The sequence below is a fragment of the Salmo salar genome, chromosome ssa01 (genome assembly GCF_905237065.1).
Source record: "Salmo salar chromosome ssa01, Ssal_v3.1, whole genome shotgun sequence".
NCBI lineage: Eukaryota > Metazoa > Chordata > Actinopteri > Salmoniformes > Salmonidae > Salmo > Salmo salar.
In genome coordinates, this window is record NC_059442.1 from 130,807,467 (window position 1) to 130,826,904 (window position 19,438).

General features: G+C 44.5%; 1 protein-coding gene across 4 annotated transcripts in view; it reads left to right on the plus strand.

The window, feature by feature from the left end:
- The window catches only part of LOC106563476 (poly [ADP-ribose] polymerase tankyrase-2), a 119,344-nt gene that overhangs the window by 61,224 nt on the left and 38,682 nt on the right, over positions 1–19,438 (plus strand). For all 4 annotated transcript variants that reach the window (XM_014129093.2, XM_014129102.2, XM_014129113.2 and 1 more), the window contains exons 4-5: positions 4,626–4,662; positions 10,193–10,268. In XM_014129093.2, coding sequence (XP_013984568.2) covers positions 4,626–4,662; positions 10,193–10,268 — 113 coding nt within the window. The remainder of the gene's footprint in view (positions 1–4,625; positions 4,663–10,192; positions 10,269–19,438) is intronic.

Here is a 19,438-nt window from a genome sequence, read left to right on the forward strand (position 1 = left end):
GTTTTGTTCGTGCGTCCCAGACACTATCTGAAATGGTCAATCAGGGTTGCGCGCATGGCGCAATTCGTGACAAAAAAAAATCTAAATATTCCATTACCGTACTTCGAAGCATGTCAACCGCTGTTTAAAATCCATTTTTAGGCCATTTTTCTCGTAAAAAAGCGATAATATTCCGACCGGGAATGTCCATTTAGCTAAACAGAGGAAAGTCAACAAAGCTTTCGGTCGACGCGGGCACGAGCCTGAGTCTCACAGTACTGTAACCAGCCACTACCCAAACGCGCTACTTTTTTTCAGCCAGAGCCTGCAAAGCCACGATTCAGCTTTTTACCGCCTTCTGAGACCCTATGGCAGCCGTAGGAAGTGTCACGGGACAGCTAAGATCCTCACTCTTCAATAAACAGAGACAAGAAGAACGACACCTTGTCAGACAGGCCACTTCCTGCATGAAACCTTCTCAGTTTTTTGCCTGCCAAATGAGTTCTGTTATACTCACAGACACCATTCAAACAGTTTTAGAAACGTTAGGGTGTTTTCTATCCATATGTAATAAGTATATGCATATTCTAGTTACTGGGTAGGAGTGGTAACCAGATTAAATCGGGTACGTTTTTTATCCGGCGGTGTAAATACTGCCCCCTAGCCCTAACAGGTTAATGCAGCTGGTGGCCACACCAGATACTGACTGTTACTTTTCATTTTGACCCTCTCCCCTTTCTTCAGGTCACATGTCTGTGGAACTTGTTCAGTTTGTCTCAATTGTTTAATCTTATGTTCATACAAATATTTACACATGTTTGCTGAAAAGAAACGCAGTTGACAGTGAGGACGTTTCTTTTTTTGCTGAGTTTAGTTAAGCAGTTAGATTAAACAACTCCTTTGTAAGATAAATGTTTTAAAATTTGACATGTATGGAAACAGGTGAATTAACACTCCTCAGTTAGCAGGCTCTAGCAAGCTAAAACCCACATGGAAGCAAAAACTAACTAGCAGAAATTGTTAACAAGTTAGAAATGATTTAAACACACTTTGCTGTAGGCCACTATTTACTAGTTAACCAAAAAATCATGTATGTCATATAAAATATATTCAACCCAACCAGTATTGTAATCAAACCTTACCAGAAAGCATGTAGTCCTTGGCTCAGACAGTGTAGTAGTGTGGGCTCAATAGCATCTCATAGGTGTGCAAGATCTTGAGTCAGCTGTGCATGTGATGGAAGAATGCACTGTGCATGCAGAGGGTTGCAATTCCATTGAAATTTGAGATAGTTTAACCAAAATATGCCACAAGACCTAGAAATGCCTTGTGTGTATCCCACAGAAAAAGGCTCACTGTTCCCTTTGCAACCCTACTCATGAGGGAACCAGAGTTCAAGATCGCATAACCAGAAGGAAAAAAACCTGTCGTCGTCGTCCCCCTCAGGCTACACCAGGGGTCAGCAACCTTTTCCAGTTGGAGTGCCAATTTATCTTTGACCATTTCTACTGATATGCGTGCCAGTTATGATTTTCATATGCACATTTTTGTGGAACAGTCATTTCATTTATAATAAAGTCTTTGAATCTCAAAATCTTTGTGGTTATTCAAAATTCTAAAAGTAACTTATATTACCATTGCCAACTATGTAAAAATTGCTAACATAAAGCCAACAAATAAAAACGTTGCAACTTGCAGGTAGAAAACATCCTGATTTAAAAAATTGATATCCTATTAATCACATTGGCTATGCATGGCATGTCTGCAAGGAACTTGAAATATTGTATCAACTTGGTCTGGCCTGAAGCTCACCCTCGGAAACTTGCCACATTGTATAAAATATTCTGGGCCCTCAGAGTTTCCCGTGCCAGTGAGCTCCATATAGACAGAACTGTAGGCTATTTGTGCAAGGGATAAGAAGTAATCAGGTTGGCCTATTTTATGACGTTTCAAACGGATCAGAACATACACGTTTTTCTCCCTTTCACACCGAGTGATTGAAAGAGAGAGTGATTTTCTTTTCTCCAAATAGGCTATGTTGAGGAAATATTGTCTGTCTCAATAGACGTAAAAACAGACTTTTATTTACTTGCTGTTTGAGGTGAAGACAAAATGACTCATATGTTCCACAGTGGTGGTGAGTTAAGACAATCAAAAATACTATCAGATCCCCAAATGGGCGCATTTATCATTTATAGGCCTACATTTGCGCGCAGGCCAGGCATCCTAGGCCTACTGCTATGCATAATCCGGTGTGCGTCCTTACTCACCATTTAACGGAGCGCTACAAATAAAATACATTGAATGAATTGACAACTCGTAAATGGAATGAAATAAACCAAAACGTGTTCCTCACAAGTGTAGCCTAGGTTGTGCGGTCCACAAACTCCAACAATGAGAACGGTAAAAGACTGTAATAATAATTTATTGAATGCATTAACAGAAATTACCTTAACCAAACATTGTAGATTTGAAATTATGGTAATTAACAGTAAATGTACTACTGGTGTGTAAGGTTCTGGGTGTAGCTGGTGCAGAGGAGTCAGGCGCAGGACAGCAGAGATGAGTAACACAATGAACTTTACTAAAAATTTCCAAATACATGAAGTAATACCAAGCCCACAAACATCGGACCGAACTTACAATAAAACAAATAATGAACATGTAATTGGGGAATTGAAACCAGGTGTGTAAAACAAAGACAAACCAAATGGAAAATGAAAAGTGGATCGGCGATGGCTGGAAGGCCGGTGACGTCGACCGCCGAACGCCGCCCGAACAGGAAGAGGGACCGACTTCGGCGGAAGTCGTGACATGGTGTGCCATCCCACGGCCTACGCAATGGATTGGTCCACTGACACATGCGTGAATCAGACCGGTGTCTTGTGGCACAATTTTTTTATATAATTGCTGCTCGACCCAAAAAACAATATTGGTCGACCAACAGCCTATCGACCAAACAATCGACCAGTCAGTCGACTGGGGTCAGCCCTAGAAGCCGTGCTAATTTCTGCCTCGCCATCTGCTGTTTTTATATCCTCTCCTCCCTGTCGATAATATCATATCTGTTAGAATGATCCAATCAGAGTCAGAGTACAGGCAGTCAGGCACACCACAGCAGAGACAGAAGAAACCAACCACTGCTCTGGCAAAGATGGATGGGAGCACCCCATGCCTCAGAGGAGATTTACTTCTGTTTGATATTGACTGAGGCAACCGTACCCCGAATATATATATACACACAGCCTACTCCCCCACAGAAACACAATGTAATTCATGGCATCCATTAACTGCCCTCTGGGGTCTGGCCATTCCAGTCAGTCTATCACTATGTCCACGTCAGCTGCCTATCAAATATTAGAGAGGGTGACTGAGTGCAGGGGCATCACCACTAACAACACAGGGCGAGGAAAGATGGTGTGTGTGCTCTCCTCTCACCTTGCTTTATCTCAGGAGAGGAGGGGTGTTGTTTGTTTGATCTTGCTGCCCATATGTCTCTGAGTTAATAAATGTATTATGTCCATAGAGACCTAAAAGCCTGCCTAGACCTGTCCCCTCTCTGTATGGGAGTCCATCCCAGCCATAGTCATCTAACCCCAGCCAGCCCCCAGAGACCCCCCCCTCCTGGATGTATTCTGTGTGTTCTGATCTTAACACCAGGCAGCCTCCCTCCCTGTCTCCACATCCCCGGCTGTTGGAATGGAAACAAAGGACTCCTCCAATTAAGCCACTGTGTCTGACTGCGTGTATTCTTTTTGTGTTCCAGAATGCTTTCTCTCTCCCTCCCTCCGTCTCTGTGGCACCCCTCAGGCATGTCCTGTCAAATCCACGCATGTTGTCGCAGGACCCTTAATCACTCCTCTTTCACCATGTTATTCATTCTTCCTCCTCGTTCCCCGTCTCCCCCTCAGTCTCCTCAGGTCCTGGCAGAGAAAGCACACACATAGGGGATGGGGGGGTGGAGGAGAGGAAATCAAGGGGGGTCGGAAGGAGGGAGAGGGGGATGGAATTTGTTGCGACTGTAGTGGCGGGGGCAGGGCTGTGGGATGAGAGGGATGAGGGAGAAGGGAGGATGAGGGTGGGACCACTTCTGTTTATGATATCTATTTCCCTTCTGTTATCACGGCAACCCCTCCTCCTGTGCTAACAGAAAAACAGGAGGAGAGAGAGAGAGAGGCGGCGTTGGTTGGATGTGTGTGTGTGTGTGAGAGAGAGAAAGAAAGCCGTTTAATTTGAAGATTGAAACAAGCCGTCTCCTAGAGGATGATAATGCTGTGTGCACAGGCTGCCCAACGTCACGGCAACATCAGCCAAAGGGGTGTGCACTGAGCTACGCCACCCAAACCAAGAGAGAGATGTGCGAGGGAGGGGAGGGGGAGAGAGAAAACAGAGGGAGTGCGAGAGAGAGCCGTAAGGAGAGAGAAATAGGCAGGCATTGAGGAAGGTTCTCTGTTTAATGTGTGGGTGCTCTGCTACACCGTGTGTGTGTGTGTGTGTGTTCTCCCACACAGTGTCTGTGTGTGTTTCTCTCTTTTCTCTCTGTGCCGTAGCTGCCTCTCTCTCGACTGTGACACTGGCTCTGTGCTGCTGCTGTGCATCTCTCTCCCTGCCCGTCTCTGACACTATGATTTTCTGCAACCATTTAGGTGAATACAAGAAAGACGAACTCCTGGAGGCGGCTAGGTGAGTACAAGCTCCCCTCTCATCCTCTCTCCATGTCTCTCCTCCTTTTAATCTCTATCTCCCTTCTCCCCTCTTCCCCTCCGGCATTAGCAGACAGGTGTTGTGAAAGGGCTGAGCGTGTGGCTTAGGAGTGCTGGTGCACGGTGAGGGTTGTTATTGTGAAGGGATACCCACGTGGACTGTGTGTGGCCCTTTCTCTTTTGGGCAGAAGTCCGTCCTCGCTCTCCTCCGTCCTTTCACTTCCGTGCCCCGTAAACCGATGTGGTCGAGGAGCGTGTCAATTAGTTAGTAGGCAAACGGAAGATGGTCCCCCCGCCCTCGATAGCCTCCTTTTGGCGAGGAAGCACAAATGTTTCCTACCGCGGAAGAGTTTTGATATCTGCCACACCACCTTATGAATCAGCTGTTGTATTGTCAGAGGGGAAAAGCATGCACACATTTAAAGACAAAAAGCTACGTATCCGTTTAGCTATAAACTGTCTTGCACAACTAACTTAATTTATTTTTAGCACTTTACACATTTATTTTGGGTTCCACCCATGTAAACGTCATTGGCCTGATGACGCGCGAGTGGAGGAGCTTCTCATTCATTCAAGAGCATTTTCGTCCACGTTCCCACTCCTCGATTACCTTTGACCTTTTTCAGAAGGAGGCGAGAGAGGACAGAGAACGCAGGAGTTGAGCAAATCCAATTTAAAGGCCCCTGTCTGTGTGGAGGGTTAGTTGTTACTTCTGCTTGGTGTGGGTGGCAGGACAGCGACGTGTCATTCAATCAACACAGAACACACTATGTTAAGACACACTGACCGGAGTCCGGACTGAGTTCCTTGGTAAGGTGCTAGCTCACCGACCAGAGACCCAGAGTAGAACCAGAATGGATCATTTAAGGTTGCTCCATTTGATTTTAATCACTTTCCGACTGCAAAACCTTCCAAACATGTTTGCCTGTGGTAAAGTGGTCAGAAAGTGACTTTTTGGACCTGAATGCAAAAACATTCATGTGATAGAAGCCCTCAAAGTTGAGCCATTTTGCATAGCCCCCCACCCTACCATGAGACATTCGTTTCTGAGACTGGTTACTCAAATTAATTTATCCTCTGCTGCAGAGGTAACTCTGGGCCTTCCTTTCCTGTGGTGGTCTTCATAGGGCCAGTTTCGTTATAGCACTTTTGTGACTATACTTGAAGAAACTTTCAAAGTTCTTGACATTTTCTGGATTGACTGACCTTCATGTCTTAAATTCCTGATGGACTGTAATTTCTTTGCTTATTTGAGCTGTTCTTGCCATAATATGAACTTGGTCTTTTACCAAATAGGACTATCTTCTATATACCCACCCCTACCTTGTCACAACACAACTGATTGGATCAAACGCAACAGTTCATATTTTGGCAAGAACAGCTCAAATAAGCTAAGAGAAATGACAGTCCATCATTACTTTAAGACATGAAGGTCAGTCAATCCAGAAAATGTCAAGAACTTTGAAAGTTTCTTCAAGTGCAGTCGCAAAAACCATCAAGTGCTATGATGAAACTGGCTCTCACGAGGACCGCCACAGGAAAGAAAGACCCAGAGTTACCTCTGCTGCAGAGGTTAAGTTCATTAGAGTTACCAGCCTCAGGAATTGCAACCCAAATAAATACTTCACAGAGTTCAAGTAACAGACACATCTCAACATCAACTGTTCAGAGGAGACTGCGTGAATCAGACCTTCATGGTCGAATTGCTGCAAAGAAACCACTTCTAAAGGACACCAATAACAAGAAGAGACTTGCTTGGGCCAAGAAACACGAGCAATGGACATTAGACCGGTGAAAGTCTGTCCTTTGGTCTGATGAGTCCAAATTTGAGATTTCTGGTTCCAACCGCTGTGTATTTGTGAGATGTAGATTAGGTGAGCGGATGGTCTCCGCATGTATGGTTCCCACCGTGAAGCATAGAGGAGGTGGTGTTATGGTGTGGGGGTGCTTTGCTGGTGACACTGTCTGTGATTTATTTAGAATTCAAGGCACACTTAACCAGCAATGGCTACCACCGCATTCTGCAGCGATACGCCATCCCATCTGATTTGGGCTTAGTGGGACTATCATTTGTTTTAAACAGGACAATGACCCAACACACCTCCAGGCTGTGTAAGGGCTATTTGACCAAGAAGGAGAGTGATGGAGTGCTGCATCAAATGACCTGGCCTCCACAATCACCCGACCTCAACCCAATTGAGATGGTTTGGGATGAGTTGGACCGCAGAGTGAAGGAAAAGCAGCCAAGAAGTGCTCATCATATGTGGGAACTCTTTCAAGACTGTTGGAAAAGCATTCCAGGTGAAGCTGTTTGAGACAATGCCGAGAGTTTGCAAAGCTGTCATCAAGGCAAAGGGTGGCTACTTTGAAGAGTCTAAAATATATTTTGACTTGTTTAACACTTTTTTGGTTACTACGTGATTCCATATGTGTTATTTCAATGTAGAAAATAGTCAAAATAAAGATGTACCCTTGAATGAGTAGTTCTGTCCAAACTTTTGACTGGTACTGTATATATTTTTAAATGTTTTATTATAAAATAGTTTGACAACTCTGTAAGCTTTCAAATGATATCGAACTCAACCATTTATCTTTTTCAGTGACAACGACATGGATGTCTCATGGTAGGGCGGGCTATGCAAAATGGGTCAACTTTGAGAACCTCTATCTCCTGAATGTTTTGGCATACATGTCCAAAAAGTCACTTTCTGACCACTTCTACCATGGCCAAACATGTATGGAAGGTTTAGTTCAAATCAAAAGGAGTGCGGTCAGAAAGTGATTGAAATCATTTGGAAGGACCCTTTTGGACAGGGTTCGCCAAATGGTGGCTTTATGAGCAAAAGAATAACCAAACCGTTTTTGTCATTTCATTGTTCGACATAAAAGACTGTAAAAACACCAGGAAGTCAGCTCCAAGTTATTTTAATTTAAGAAATCTGTTTTCAAGTATTCCCACACATAATCGACAGACACGTGATCATATACAAAGGCTGGAAATGATTGTTTTAGTCAAACATATCTGTTTGAGCTTCTTGCGGTCAATTTGCAGTCTATAAATTATTCATAATTATGTTCTTGCCCCCTACCATCCTCTCAACAACAACAAAAAATGGCCTGCGGCTGAATCTAGTTGATGATCCCTGCTGTAGGGATAACAACAGAAGGCTAGATAGACCGTCTGGTCCGGAGGCAGCTGGGATTCAGAGTAGGGGTTATCTCTCTCTCTCTATGGCTGTTATGACTGACATGACAACACCATTGTAGATGTGGTGGATGGATATTTCTTATTGGCCAGCGGGTTCACAGTTCACACGGCCAGAGGTGCACTTTGGGAAGGAGTGAAGCCCCCAGAGAGAGGAAGAGGAGCAGTACTGAGTCTTCCTCCTGTCATCTGAACAGCTGAGATTCCCTGGTTTCCTGCTCTGTGCTCCCACCCTCTGTCCGCCCAGCTCTCGATGCTCCTGCTGCCTGAACACGAACTCCCTATGCCCACTGGGAACTCCTGTCATGTCCGCTATAAGCATGAGGGGATTTCTCTCTTGTTCCTACAAATGAAGGACATACAGGCTGCCCCAAAATGGCTGTTGTGGTCGCTCCACGCACAGTTTCCTCCCCACAATGGTCACCCCAGCATAGCAAAGTCTGTTATAGTCGTGCTTTGAACCACCCGAACATGTCTTGCAGTGCAAGGCATGTATGTCACATTCAGCTCATTATACTGAAGTGCCTGTCTCTGTTGGCCCTTGGCCAGCAGACCCTACTAGAACACATGAAATCTGTCTTTGATGACTGAATCAGAATACGCACTGGGGGAATGAAGGCAGGCAGAGATGAGAACTATAAAGACTCCGTCTTCATTATCTGGGAACGCAGTTGGTCGGTTGAAACCATGATGAGAGGGGTTGCCATGGAGTATAATGTAATGTTCCACTCACTCTTTCCACAACAAGCACATGTACTGTGGAGCTCCATCCATCCAGGGCTTTGCTTTCAGCACTTCTAATAAAGACGAGGCCTGCTATTGGTTATTCTGCGGTAAGGAATAAGGCTCTTCTGAGATGTCTGTATTATGGAGGGGGCGAGCCTCATATAGCTGATTGACTTATGACAGGAGGTTTACTCTGTATGGGCTCCATCTTAGCGCCCTGGTAATTAGGAAGATGAAACTGACAAACACACTAGCTTTAATCCTGTGGCCTCCACTCTCTGCTAAACCTTGGGATGTTGTTGTGCATCTCAATTAAGAATCTCTTGTTTTCACTTAAGCCCAGTTAGCGTTGTCTACCGGCGGAAGGAGAAAGAGGGGAGAGAAGAGAGGAACAGAAGAAAGCAAAGCCACCGACTATGAATGCATCTTCGCTGAAGGAACTTTGGCAAAGGTTGATACAGGGGGAACAAAAGAGAAAGAGAGGTGGGGGGGAGAAAGATCCCTTTCTTCCTTTCTCTGACAGCCTTAAAGAGTTGTCGTCATCTGGGTAATGCAGAGACTGGCCGGCTCCGCTGCCAGGGTAGTGCATCCTGGCCAGGCCTGCCGTCACCGTGTCTGGGCACCGTGCACCAACCACAGGAGGCAGAGGGCATCCCTAATAAATAAACTCTCAGAGCGTGCCAACATTAAGACTGACTGGCACGGCCACCCTGATCCAGAACAGAGCAGGCAGCAGGGCTTCTGGTAACAGCCAAAGGGTGAAGAGACACACGGACAGAGGAGAATGAGTAGCATTACCCTGACCCAGCACAGTAGTAGGGCCTTACTGTAGTTTTTTATTTTGTCCATCCCATATTCAGGCCTGTCTTTTACCCCCCCCGGCTCTTAACTGTGGATCCTTCGGAGTGCCATACAGTCACATTGAGAACTTGAGTGGAGCGGAGAGGATGGCCCTTCGGCTTCAGTGACCCTGGAAAGAGATGCTGAGGCTTTACATGTCTCCTGACCACACTGGACCATCACCCTGGACCGGATTTTAGGACCAGACTTCAGGACCGGCTGTTAGTGTGTGTTCAATGTGTAATGTCCTGCTGTGTTTTGGGATGGTAGAGCAGAACACAGGAAAGACCTCCACAGCAGGTAGAGATGCTGACTCTGTTATCCGGAAGCCTTCTCTCTGAATCTCTCTACAGCCATGCATAGCCTTTGGCAAAAAGGAAGTCTCTGTTGGGATAAGGAAATAATTTATACTGCGTCAGTGTTTTTCACTCTTGTTGTTTTCTGTTACCTAACTATCTTGACCAGTGTGTTCAGAGATCTAAAGACTGGTTTTGACTGCAGACATAAATAATGCTCTTTTAGTTTAGTTCGCCGTTCTGTCCATTTTAGGCAACTCCCTGGGCAAGTTTTCTACTCTCCAAGCCTTTTGTTATTCTCCTTTTTTTAGTTAATGATATTCCTCCCTTCTCTTTCTATCTCTCGTTCTCGCTCACTCGTTGGGGTATATCTAATGCAGGGCATGGTATAAATTCTTTTGTTTTTTTCGATCCCTATTTTCTATTGTTTTCTTCCGCTGCAGGAGTGGAAATGAAGAGAAGCTCATGGCCCTGCTCACTCCGTTAAACGTCAACTGCCACGCAAGCGACGGCCGCAAGGTAAGGGCTCGCTCCGCCAGCACGCACGTGTCTGCACACACATTGTTACCCAAGCGATCTCCGCTCAAACCATGATATTCCAACTCAATCGTTAAGTCATAGTGAAATGGACCAATCGGTTCAGGTAAATCTAGAGGCATTGAGACATTCTTTGCTAGCGGAGGTAGTAATTGTAAGTGAACACAAGTGGAACAGTGTGAGGAGGGGTATGTGGCCCTCTTGATGTCATAGTCCGGTCCCAGGTGTCAGTGTTAGAGGCCTGGTCTGATCTCAGGGAAAGCTACAGGATCCAAGTCAGTCCAGAGAAGAGGCTTAATCTGAGCCACGACATCCCTTCTCACAGACCTTTCATACTGGAAATGAGAGGATTTGTGCTACCCAGTTGTCTGCTGCAAGGTAATCATAATGCAATAATAGGTCAGAGTTGAGGATAGCACCACCGCTCTCTGTTCTACTAAATTTGTTTTTGAGATTTTGACCACACCTAGTTTCTATAGTATGTTGATTATAAGTAACACATTGTTAGTACAGTACACGACATTCTAGTGACAATGGATACTACAGTCATGGCCAAAAGTTTTGAGAATGACACAAATATTAATTTTCACAGTCTGCTGCCTCAGTTTGTATGATGGCAATTTGCATATACTCCAGAATGTTATGAAGAGTGATCAGATGAATTGCAATTAATTGCAAAGTCCCTCTTTGCCATGCAAATGAACTGAATCCCCCAAAACATTTCCACTGCATTTCAGCCCTGCCACAAAAGAACCAGCTGACATCATGTCAGTGATTCTCTCGTTAACACAGGTGTGAGTGTTGACAAGGACAAGGCTGGAGATCACTCTGTCATGCTGATTGAGTTCGAATAACAGACTGGAAGCTTCAAGAGGAGGGTGGTGCTTGGAATCATTGTTCTTCCTCTGTCAACCATGGTTACCTGCAAGGAAACACGTGCCGTCATCATTGCTTTGCACAAAAAGGACTTCACAGGCAAGGATATTGCTGCCTGTAAGATTGCACCTAAATCAACCATTTATCGGATCATCAAGAACTTCAAGGAGAGCGGTTCAATTGTTGTGAAGAAGGCTTCAGGGCGCCCAAGAAAGTCCAGCAAGCGCCAGGACCATCTGCTAAAGTTGATTCAGCTGCGGGATCGGGGCACCACCAGTACAGAGCTTGCTCAGGAATGGCAGCAGGCAGGTGTGAGTGCATCTGCACGCACAGTGAGGTGAAGACTTTTGGAGGATGACCTGGTGTCAAGAAGGGCAGCAAAGAAGCCACTTCTCTCCAGGAAAACATCAGGGACAGACTGATATTCTGCAAAAGGTACAGGGATTGGACTGCTGAGGACTGGGGTAAAGTCATTTTCTCTGATGAATCCCCTTTACGATTGTTTGGGGCAACCCGAAAAAAGCTTGTACGGAGAAGACAAGGTGAGCTCTACCGTCAGTCCTGTGTCATGCCAACTGTAAAGCATCCTGAGACCATTCATGTGTGGGGTTGCTTCTCAGCCAAGGGAGTGGGCTCACTCACAATTTTGCCTAAGAATACAGCCATGAATAAAGAATGGTACCAACACATCCTCCGAGAGCAACTTCTCCCAACCATCCAAGAACAGTTTGGTGACGAACAATGCCTTTTCCAGCATGATGGAGCACCTTGCCATAAGGCAAAAGTGATAACTAAGTGGCTCGGGGAACAAAACATCGATATTTTGGGTCCATGGCCAGGAAACTCCCCAGGCCTTAATCCCATTGAGAACTTGTGGTCAATCCTCAAGAGGCGGGTGGACAAACAAAAACCCACAAACTCCAAGCATTGATTATGCAAGAATGGGCTGCCATAAGTCAGGATGTGGCCCAGAAGTTAATTGACAGCATGCCAGGGCGGATTGCAGAGGTCTTGAAAAAGAAGGGTCAACACTGCAAATATTGAGTCTTTGCATCAACTTCATGTAATTGTCAAGAAAAACCTTTGACACTTGTGAAATGCTTGTAATTATACTTCAGTATTCCATAGTAACATCTGACAAATATCTAAAGACACTGAAGCAGCAGACTTTGCAAATTAATATTTGTGTCATTCTCAAAACTTTTGGCCACGACTGGACAGTATAGCCACATGCTGTGATATTCATCATGTCCAAACTTTCAGAGAGAACTGTAATGTTATCTTCCTGGGAACATTTTAGCAATAAGGCCTGAGAACTATCGTATGAGTAACTCCCGACTAAGGGCTGTTTTTAGGCCCGACGCAGAGCAGAGGGACGGGAATATTTTCTTAACTCTTCTTGAACTGCACTGTTGGCTAAGGGCTTATAAGTAAGCATTTCACGGTAAGGTCTACACTTGTTGTAGTCGGCGCATGTGACAAATAAAGTTTGATTTGTTATTCAAGATAATTCCTGGGTTCGAGGCCCTTATTGCTTTTATAAAACGGTTGCTAGTGTATGACCAAAAAAACAGATTTAACGGCATGTTTTCATTTTTTATTTAGTAAATTTGTTTGATTTAATCCTTCCACCATACGATATAGTCTGAGAAAAGACAGTCGTTAGTCCTGGAATCCTGAAGTTGCAAGCCAAATGGGCTGGTCGTCCATTCTATTGGCATGGACGTTCTAAGCCACAGATGTCAAACTCATTCCACAAAAGGCCAAGTTTATGCGGGTTTTCGGTCCTCCCTTGTGCTTGATTGATGAATTAAGGTCACTAATTAGTAAGGAACTCCCCACACCTGGTTGTCTCGGGCTTAATTGAAAGGAAAAACCAAGAACCTGCAGACACAAGGCCCTCAATGGAATGAGTTTGACACCCCTGGTCTAAGCAAAAAAGGTTGCTATGAGACTAGCACTTTCTCCTTTGCAAACCTAGCCAACTAAAGCAAACACACAATCACATCAAGCAGCTGAAATGACAGCAAGCAATGTGCATTTTTGTTTGTTTTACCTTCGTTTCTTTGGATATATTCATTATATCCAGAGAATCTGTCAGTCACGTTCATATGCATGGCACGGATTGGAGAAGCAGACAGCAAGTTTTAGACAAACCCCAACTGTTGCAAACCAAATGCTAGACTAGTAGCATGGGGAAATATTGCCTAGACGTTTTTTCTCAGGGGAGATGAAGTGCATAAATTACCTGGCTAGGCTGTCGGACAGTGGATGCGCATTGATTCAAATGGAACTGTTAACAGACATTATCAAATCAAACTTTATTTGTCACATGCGCCGACTACAACAAGTGTAGACCTTACCGTGAAATGCTTACTTACAAGCCCTTAGCCAACAGTGCAGTTCAAGAAGAGTTAAGAAAATATTTACCAAATAAACCAAGGTAAAAAAATTATAAAAAGTAACACAATAAAAGAACAATAACGAGGCTATATACATGGGGTACAGGTACAGAGTCGGTGTGCGGGGGTACAGGTTAGTTGAGGTAATTTGTACATGTAGGTAGTAGGGGTGAGTAAATTATTTTAGTAAATTCATTACCCGGGATTGTGGTTACTAACTCTTATCAACCAATCAGCATCCAATATCCAAATAACCGGTTTTATAGTTTAGAATTATTCCGGTAGAGGGATTTGGGGATCTGTGTGGGGTTCCGCAGTGAGGTTCTTTGTATTCCTACACCACAGCAGTGTAGGTTGTAGTTATGGCTATTAAGTAAGCCGTTAGCATTCAATGACTCCTGATCATCCACCGGCTGGGTTGTCACTGCTGTGGCTTTGTATATCTGAATTCTGTCCCTGTCTGCTTCAGGAGGCATGCAATGACATTTAGATTTGGATTGATTTCCGTGAGGGTATGATGACAGCGATAATAATAACTGACACAATGATGCATATTAAAATGCTAATGAAGCTTTCCCAAAGATTGTCGCCATAATCTCCATCTCAAGACCCTTTTCTTTATTACCCCTTTTTTCCTTTTAATTAAAATGCCACCATCCCTCCCTCCACCTCCCTGGCCAATTCTCTGCCTTTTATGTGAGCAGTGCCGTTCTAGACGTTGTGGATGTTTATGGCTGGTTCTGTTTGCCAGATCACGGCCCTCTAATACAGCTCTGCAGGGTGCAGTGTTCCTGTCTGCCAGCCAGCCAGCCAGTTGGTTGCTCCCCAGACCTCAGTGTTTATGAACAGAGAGAATGTATTCTCCTTTACAGTCTTCACTAATGTGCAGTGCGGTTAGTCTCTCTGTGCTAATGAGTTGCTGTGGCCCTGGCAGCACAGCATGTCGGTTCAGAGATGCTGTTCTAAGGCAGATGAGAGGGTTGCTCCTGCTAGTTACATTGCTTTGGGTTGTTGAGTCCTCGGTGTTTCTCGATATGCATACTACCGTGCTCCCCACACTCGTGCTCCACGTGCTTTCTCCAAAGCAGTGCTCTTGAGTATGCTCTTGTGAGGACAAGGGTGTGGAGAACACATAAAACTTAACATTTAATAAACACTCTCACTCCCCGTACTGTATTACCTCACGCTGCATCTCCCCATTCACTGAACCATCTTCCAGCCAGGACAATGGCAACAATATAGACGAAACAAGACGTACACCAAGCTAACGTTTTACTTCACAATTATCAGCTAGATATACTGTATATATGAATCTTTGTAATCTAGCTAGCCAGCTATCTAGTTAAACAGGCAGAAATGACCTAAAACAAATGTTATGCAAGGTACAGTAGATGTTTATTCTTCGTGGGTAGCTAGCTAACAATTCTTTGTGGCTTGCCAGTTAGCCCTATTGACTTACTATGGACTTACCCATTCACTGAACCTTCCATTTTATTTGTATTTATTTATTTAACCTTTATTTAACTAGGAAAGTCAGTGAAGAACAAATTCTTATTTACAATGACGGTCAAACCCGGACGATGTTGGGCCAATTGTGCTCCGCCCTATGGGACACCGAATCGCGGCCGGTGGTGAAACAGGCTGGATTCGAACCACAGTGTCTGTAGTGACACCTCTAGCATTGAGATGCAGTGTCTTAGACGAGCAGCGGTCTAGCCAGGACAATGGCAATAGAGACGAAACAAGATTTACACAAAACAAAAGTTTTACTTCATAACTATCAGCTAGCTATATGTGAATCGTAATAATGTAGCTAACCAGATAGTATAACTGGCAAAAATGACCTAAAACCAATGTTATCCAATATAGATGTGAATTCTACATGGGTAGCTAGCTAACAATTCTTCGTGGCTATCTAGCTAGCTAACAGTATTAGCTAGCCAGTTAGCTCTATTGACTTACTATGGCTTTCGGTCTACACACACCACAGTGGGTATGGTAGGCAGGTAACCATGCCAAAATTAACACAGCATGTATTTGTTAAGGTATGAAGTTAAAATATTGTAGTCAGACAACATATGAGAGGTGGATAGGCAACATTTATTATTATTTATTTATTTATTACTTTGTCAATTTTTTCTCCCCAATTTTGGGATTACAATCTTGTCTCATCGCTGCAACTCCCCAACGAGCTCGGGAGAGGCGAAGGTCGAGTCATGCATCCGACCCGCCAAGCCGCGCTTCTTAGCACCCACTCGCTAAACCCGGAAGCCAGCTGCACCAATGTGTCGGAAGACGCTGGGCCAATTGTGCATCGCCATAGGGGACTCAAGTCACGGCTGGTTGTGACACAGCCGCCTGGGATTGAACCCGAGGCTGTAGTGATGCCGCAACACTGAGATGCAGTGCCTAAGACCGCTGCGCCACTCGGGAGGCCAATAGGCAACATTTCATTCGAAGTCAGAGTGTATTTTCTCTCACTTCAGCTCCAATAATGGCCACCATTGATTTCAAGAAAATGTGTGTAATTTTTGACATGGTTGCATCATATTTCTTTGCATACTTTCCGTTGAAGCTTGCATCGGTGCATGCTTCAAGATATGTACAAACGGAGCACACATTCGAGAAGTGCCCTCTGTGCTCCATTTCGCACACTTTGATTTGGACTCATACTTTGATTTGGACTCATACTCTGACCCTTCTGTGCTGGTATGTATTTTGAGAAACACCATGTGTGTTCGGATGGTACGTTGTGCTGGACTGGACTATAATTGTGTTTTATGAGTTTTTCAGATAGAAAAGGCTTACTTGGCCTCTCCTAAGGCCACAGCTCTGTTTCCCTGCTACTATATAGCCCTTTAATTGACTGTCCAGTGAGTCACAGGTATTTTACCTAGGAGGGAGACCCAGGAGTTATAGAGGAGATTATGGGAAAGTGAGAGGTCAGCATTTAGCCGACACGGTGCAATTCATAGGGCTCCTAGATATTTCCAAGGGAGCTTTTTGTAGGTGTTTAGGCTACATCCAGTCTGTCAGGTGTGTTCTAGTCCCCTTCCCACTCTAACCTCTAAAAGTGAACTTCTCAGCTATCCTAAGATGGTTAGTACACGTCAACTCACTGTTTGTAATTACCTGGACTCCACTTAACGCTAACACAGAATTGCCCTGATTTCTTCCTAAGAAAGAGGGAGAACTGAGTGTGTGAGCCAGAGATAGAGCCATCTGCGTGATCTCTCCGTGCAATATGCAAATACTGTAAGTGTGGATTCTGATTACCATACTAATGATATTCTGTTCTGAGGATTCTCCGTCCTCATAACCCATTCCACTTGTAATTTCTGTTGTCAAAACTAATAAAGAAATGAGCGACTCAACTGGAATGGAAGTAAAGGTCTAAGGCCCGCCTTGAGAGAGAAGAGTGAACTTGAAAATGTACTAAGCTTGCTGATGTTTTGTTGGTGCATTTTATTCAGAGATGTGTGCTATTCATGTGGTAGTTAAGAAGTAACCTTGTGGCACAGGTTGTTTCGTGGAGATTCTACCACTCAGGTGCAGTACGTGTTACTTTAACCTCTCCTTAAAGAGACCAGAGGCACAGTCAGTCAGTCCTCAGTGCTCTCACCTGTCTAGCGTTATTCCATGCCCAGCTAATCTCTCCTTCGATACTCGGCTAAATAAATAGTTGATCACACTTGCTTCCTGAACCTATTCAGTTAGCTTTTTGTTTTTATCTCCTTAGTGATCTGCCTATGTGCGTTTTAAAGATCCACTGCTCGCATTTGCTGCCTCTGCCCGTCCCCCCACCCCGCTCCTCTGTCCCTCCGCCTCCATAACCCAGGGAAAGAATTTAAGAGAAGCTCGCCCTTGGCTGCTCAAGTCTTCTGTTTTCCATTTGTCATACATTTCCAGCTTACAGGTGCATTATTTTGTTGAAGTATATAATAGAATACTTTAGCTCTTACCGAGCGGCACCATTTGTCATGGGACTCTGTTGCTGTGCCAGTCTCTCTTCTATTTCCCCTCTTCTGTTTTTTGTTGAATCCACACCCAGAGTAAAAAAAAAAAGCAGCAAAGGGCTGTTATCATCCTCCGATATCTTCATGGCCTGAAACTCAGTTTGTTCCGTAAATTCATTGCGTTTGTCACAGTTTGCTTCTACAATGGATATTGCAGCAGCCCAGGACAGAAAAGGCTGTTGGCGATGATGGGGTGATCAGGGACAATAGGAAATGGAGAATGCTGTCCCTGGCAGTGTCCTCAGTGTTAGGCTATTTCCATGGCTACTACAAGGAGGGGAAGAGGGGTAGGCGATACTAGAGAACATTGTAAAGTGATTAATCCACTCCGAACCTGATATTAGGCATACGTGGACCCCCTGCCAACAGCCATGTTTTTAATCTAGGTTACTGCGGTGTCTGCAGCACCGGTTATAGTTAGTTGTTAGAAACCCCTATTAGGTTGAGGTTCAAGACATGAACAATAGGCCCTAGTTGTTTTTGATCATCCTCTTTTATGTAGCAGGATTTATTAAATCCTTACTTTTCTTTTCTGACTGGTTTGTGTTGATACTGTGGAGGAATCTGTAGACTGCCTATCCCTTGGCGTCTGCTGTTAGTAACTCCGCTCTGTCATATCAGTAGTGTGTAAAGAAATGACCTTGGGTGGACACTGACGGGAAGCTTAGTGGAGCGCTGAGATGAGACGCTCCCTGTAATGACCGGTTTGCCTCAACCCAGTACCCGGACGCGGCCAAACGCCTTCGGAAGCTGCTCAGTATCCAGGAGGAGGAGATCCAGTCTGTCTATGTGTGAGGAGCAGAGCAGACACGTGCTCGTCTCCCCGGGCACAATGGCATCTCAATTTACTTTAACAACCTGCTGCCATCCTGTCCCTCCAATGGCCCTAGGAACAGTGGGATGTGCTGAGGATGAAGGAACCGGGCCTGTCTCAAACCTCACAATTTTTGCCGTGTCTTAACCATCATCAACATCAAGGCTTGTCATAACCATTACTGCCTCTGTATTCAGGGACTGACTTCGAAGTGACATCCGCCTCCGCATATCGTACCGCAGGGGAAAATGAGAGAGGGGGCGACTAAAAGAAATGCTTTGGTATATCGGGCTTTAGAATTTCAATGGAGAGCATATGACGCTGAGGATGAATCACTGAGTTAAGTGAATCAATCATGTGATTGGGTAGCTCAGGTCCATGGATGTCTCTGCGTGACACCAGCTGGACTACGTAATCACACAAGTGTTTGTTACATTTAGGGTTGTCCCCAACTTGACAAAATCTTGGAAATGTTTAACCTTTTTTTCCCATATATAGACAGGCACACCCTATGTGTTTTAATAAAATCAACTACATATGCACTGAGCGTGTCTGATGCTTTAAGCACACTGTTTGATTAAATTATTAAGACACACAGATGAGTCAAAGACCCCGGTGGTCACACTGTGTTAAAAAAATGTTTACAGCGAGTGCCTGTGTGACTGGCGCACATTGCCTCGCTCTCCTCCCTACTGCAGCGAAAAGGTACCACCGCACAGCAAGTGTTTATTGTGCTGAAGCTGCAACATTTCAGCCATTTGTTTCTTACTTGTTTCTGACTGAAAAATACTGTTACCCAAATCCCTATTTTGTTTAGGAGAAACTTTCCCTATTCCCTCAATATTTGCTTTCTTAACTTGAAATTAGATTTGATTTGCAACATGTAAGCATCACATGCATGTAACCATAATCACATCAATATATTGGTTATAACAAACACGTGACCGCAAAATGGATGCGGAAGACGTGAAAAATAAACTCAAAACGGTTTGTTTACTGGTTTGTCAGGAGGAAAAGTGGAAGTCAGATCTGTGGAAGAGATTT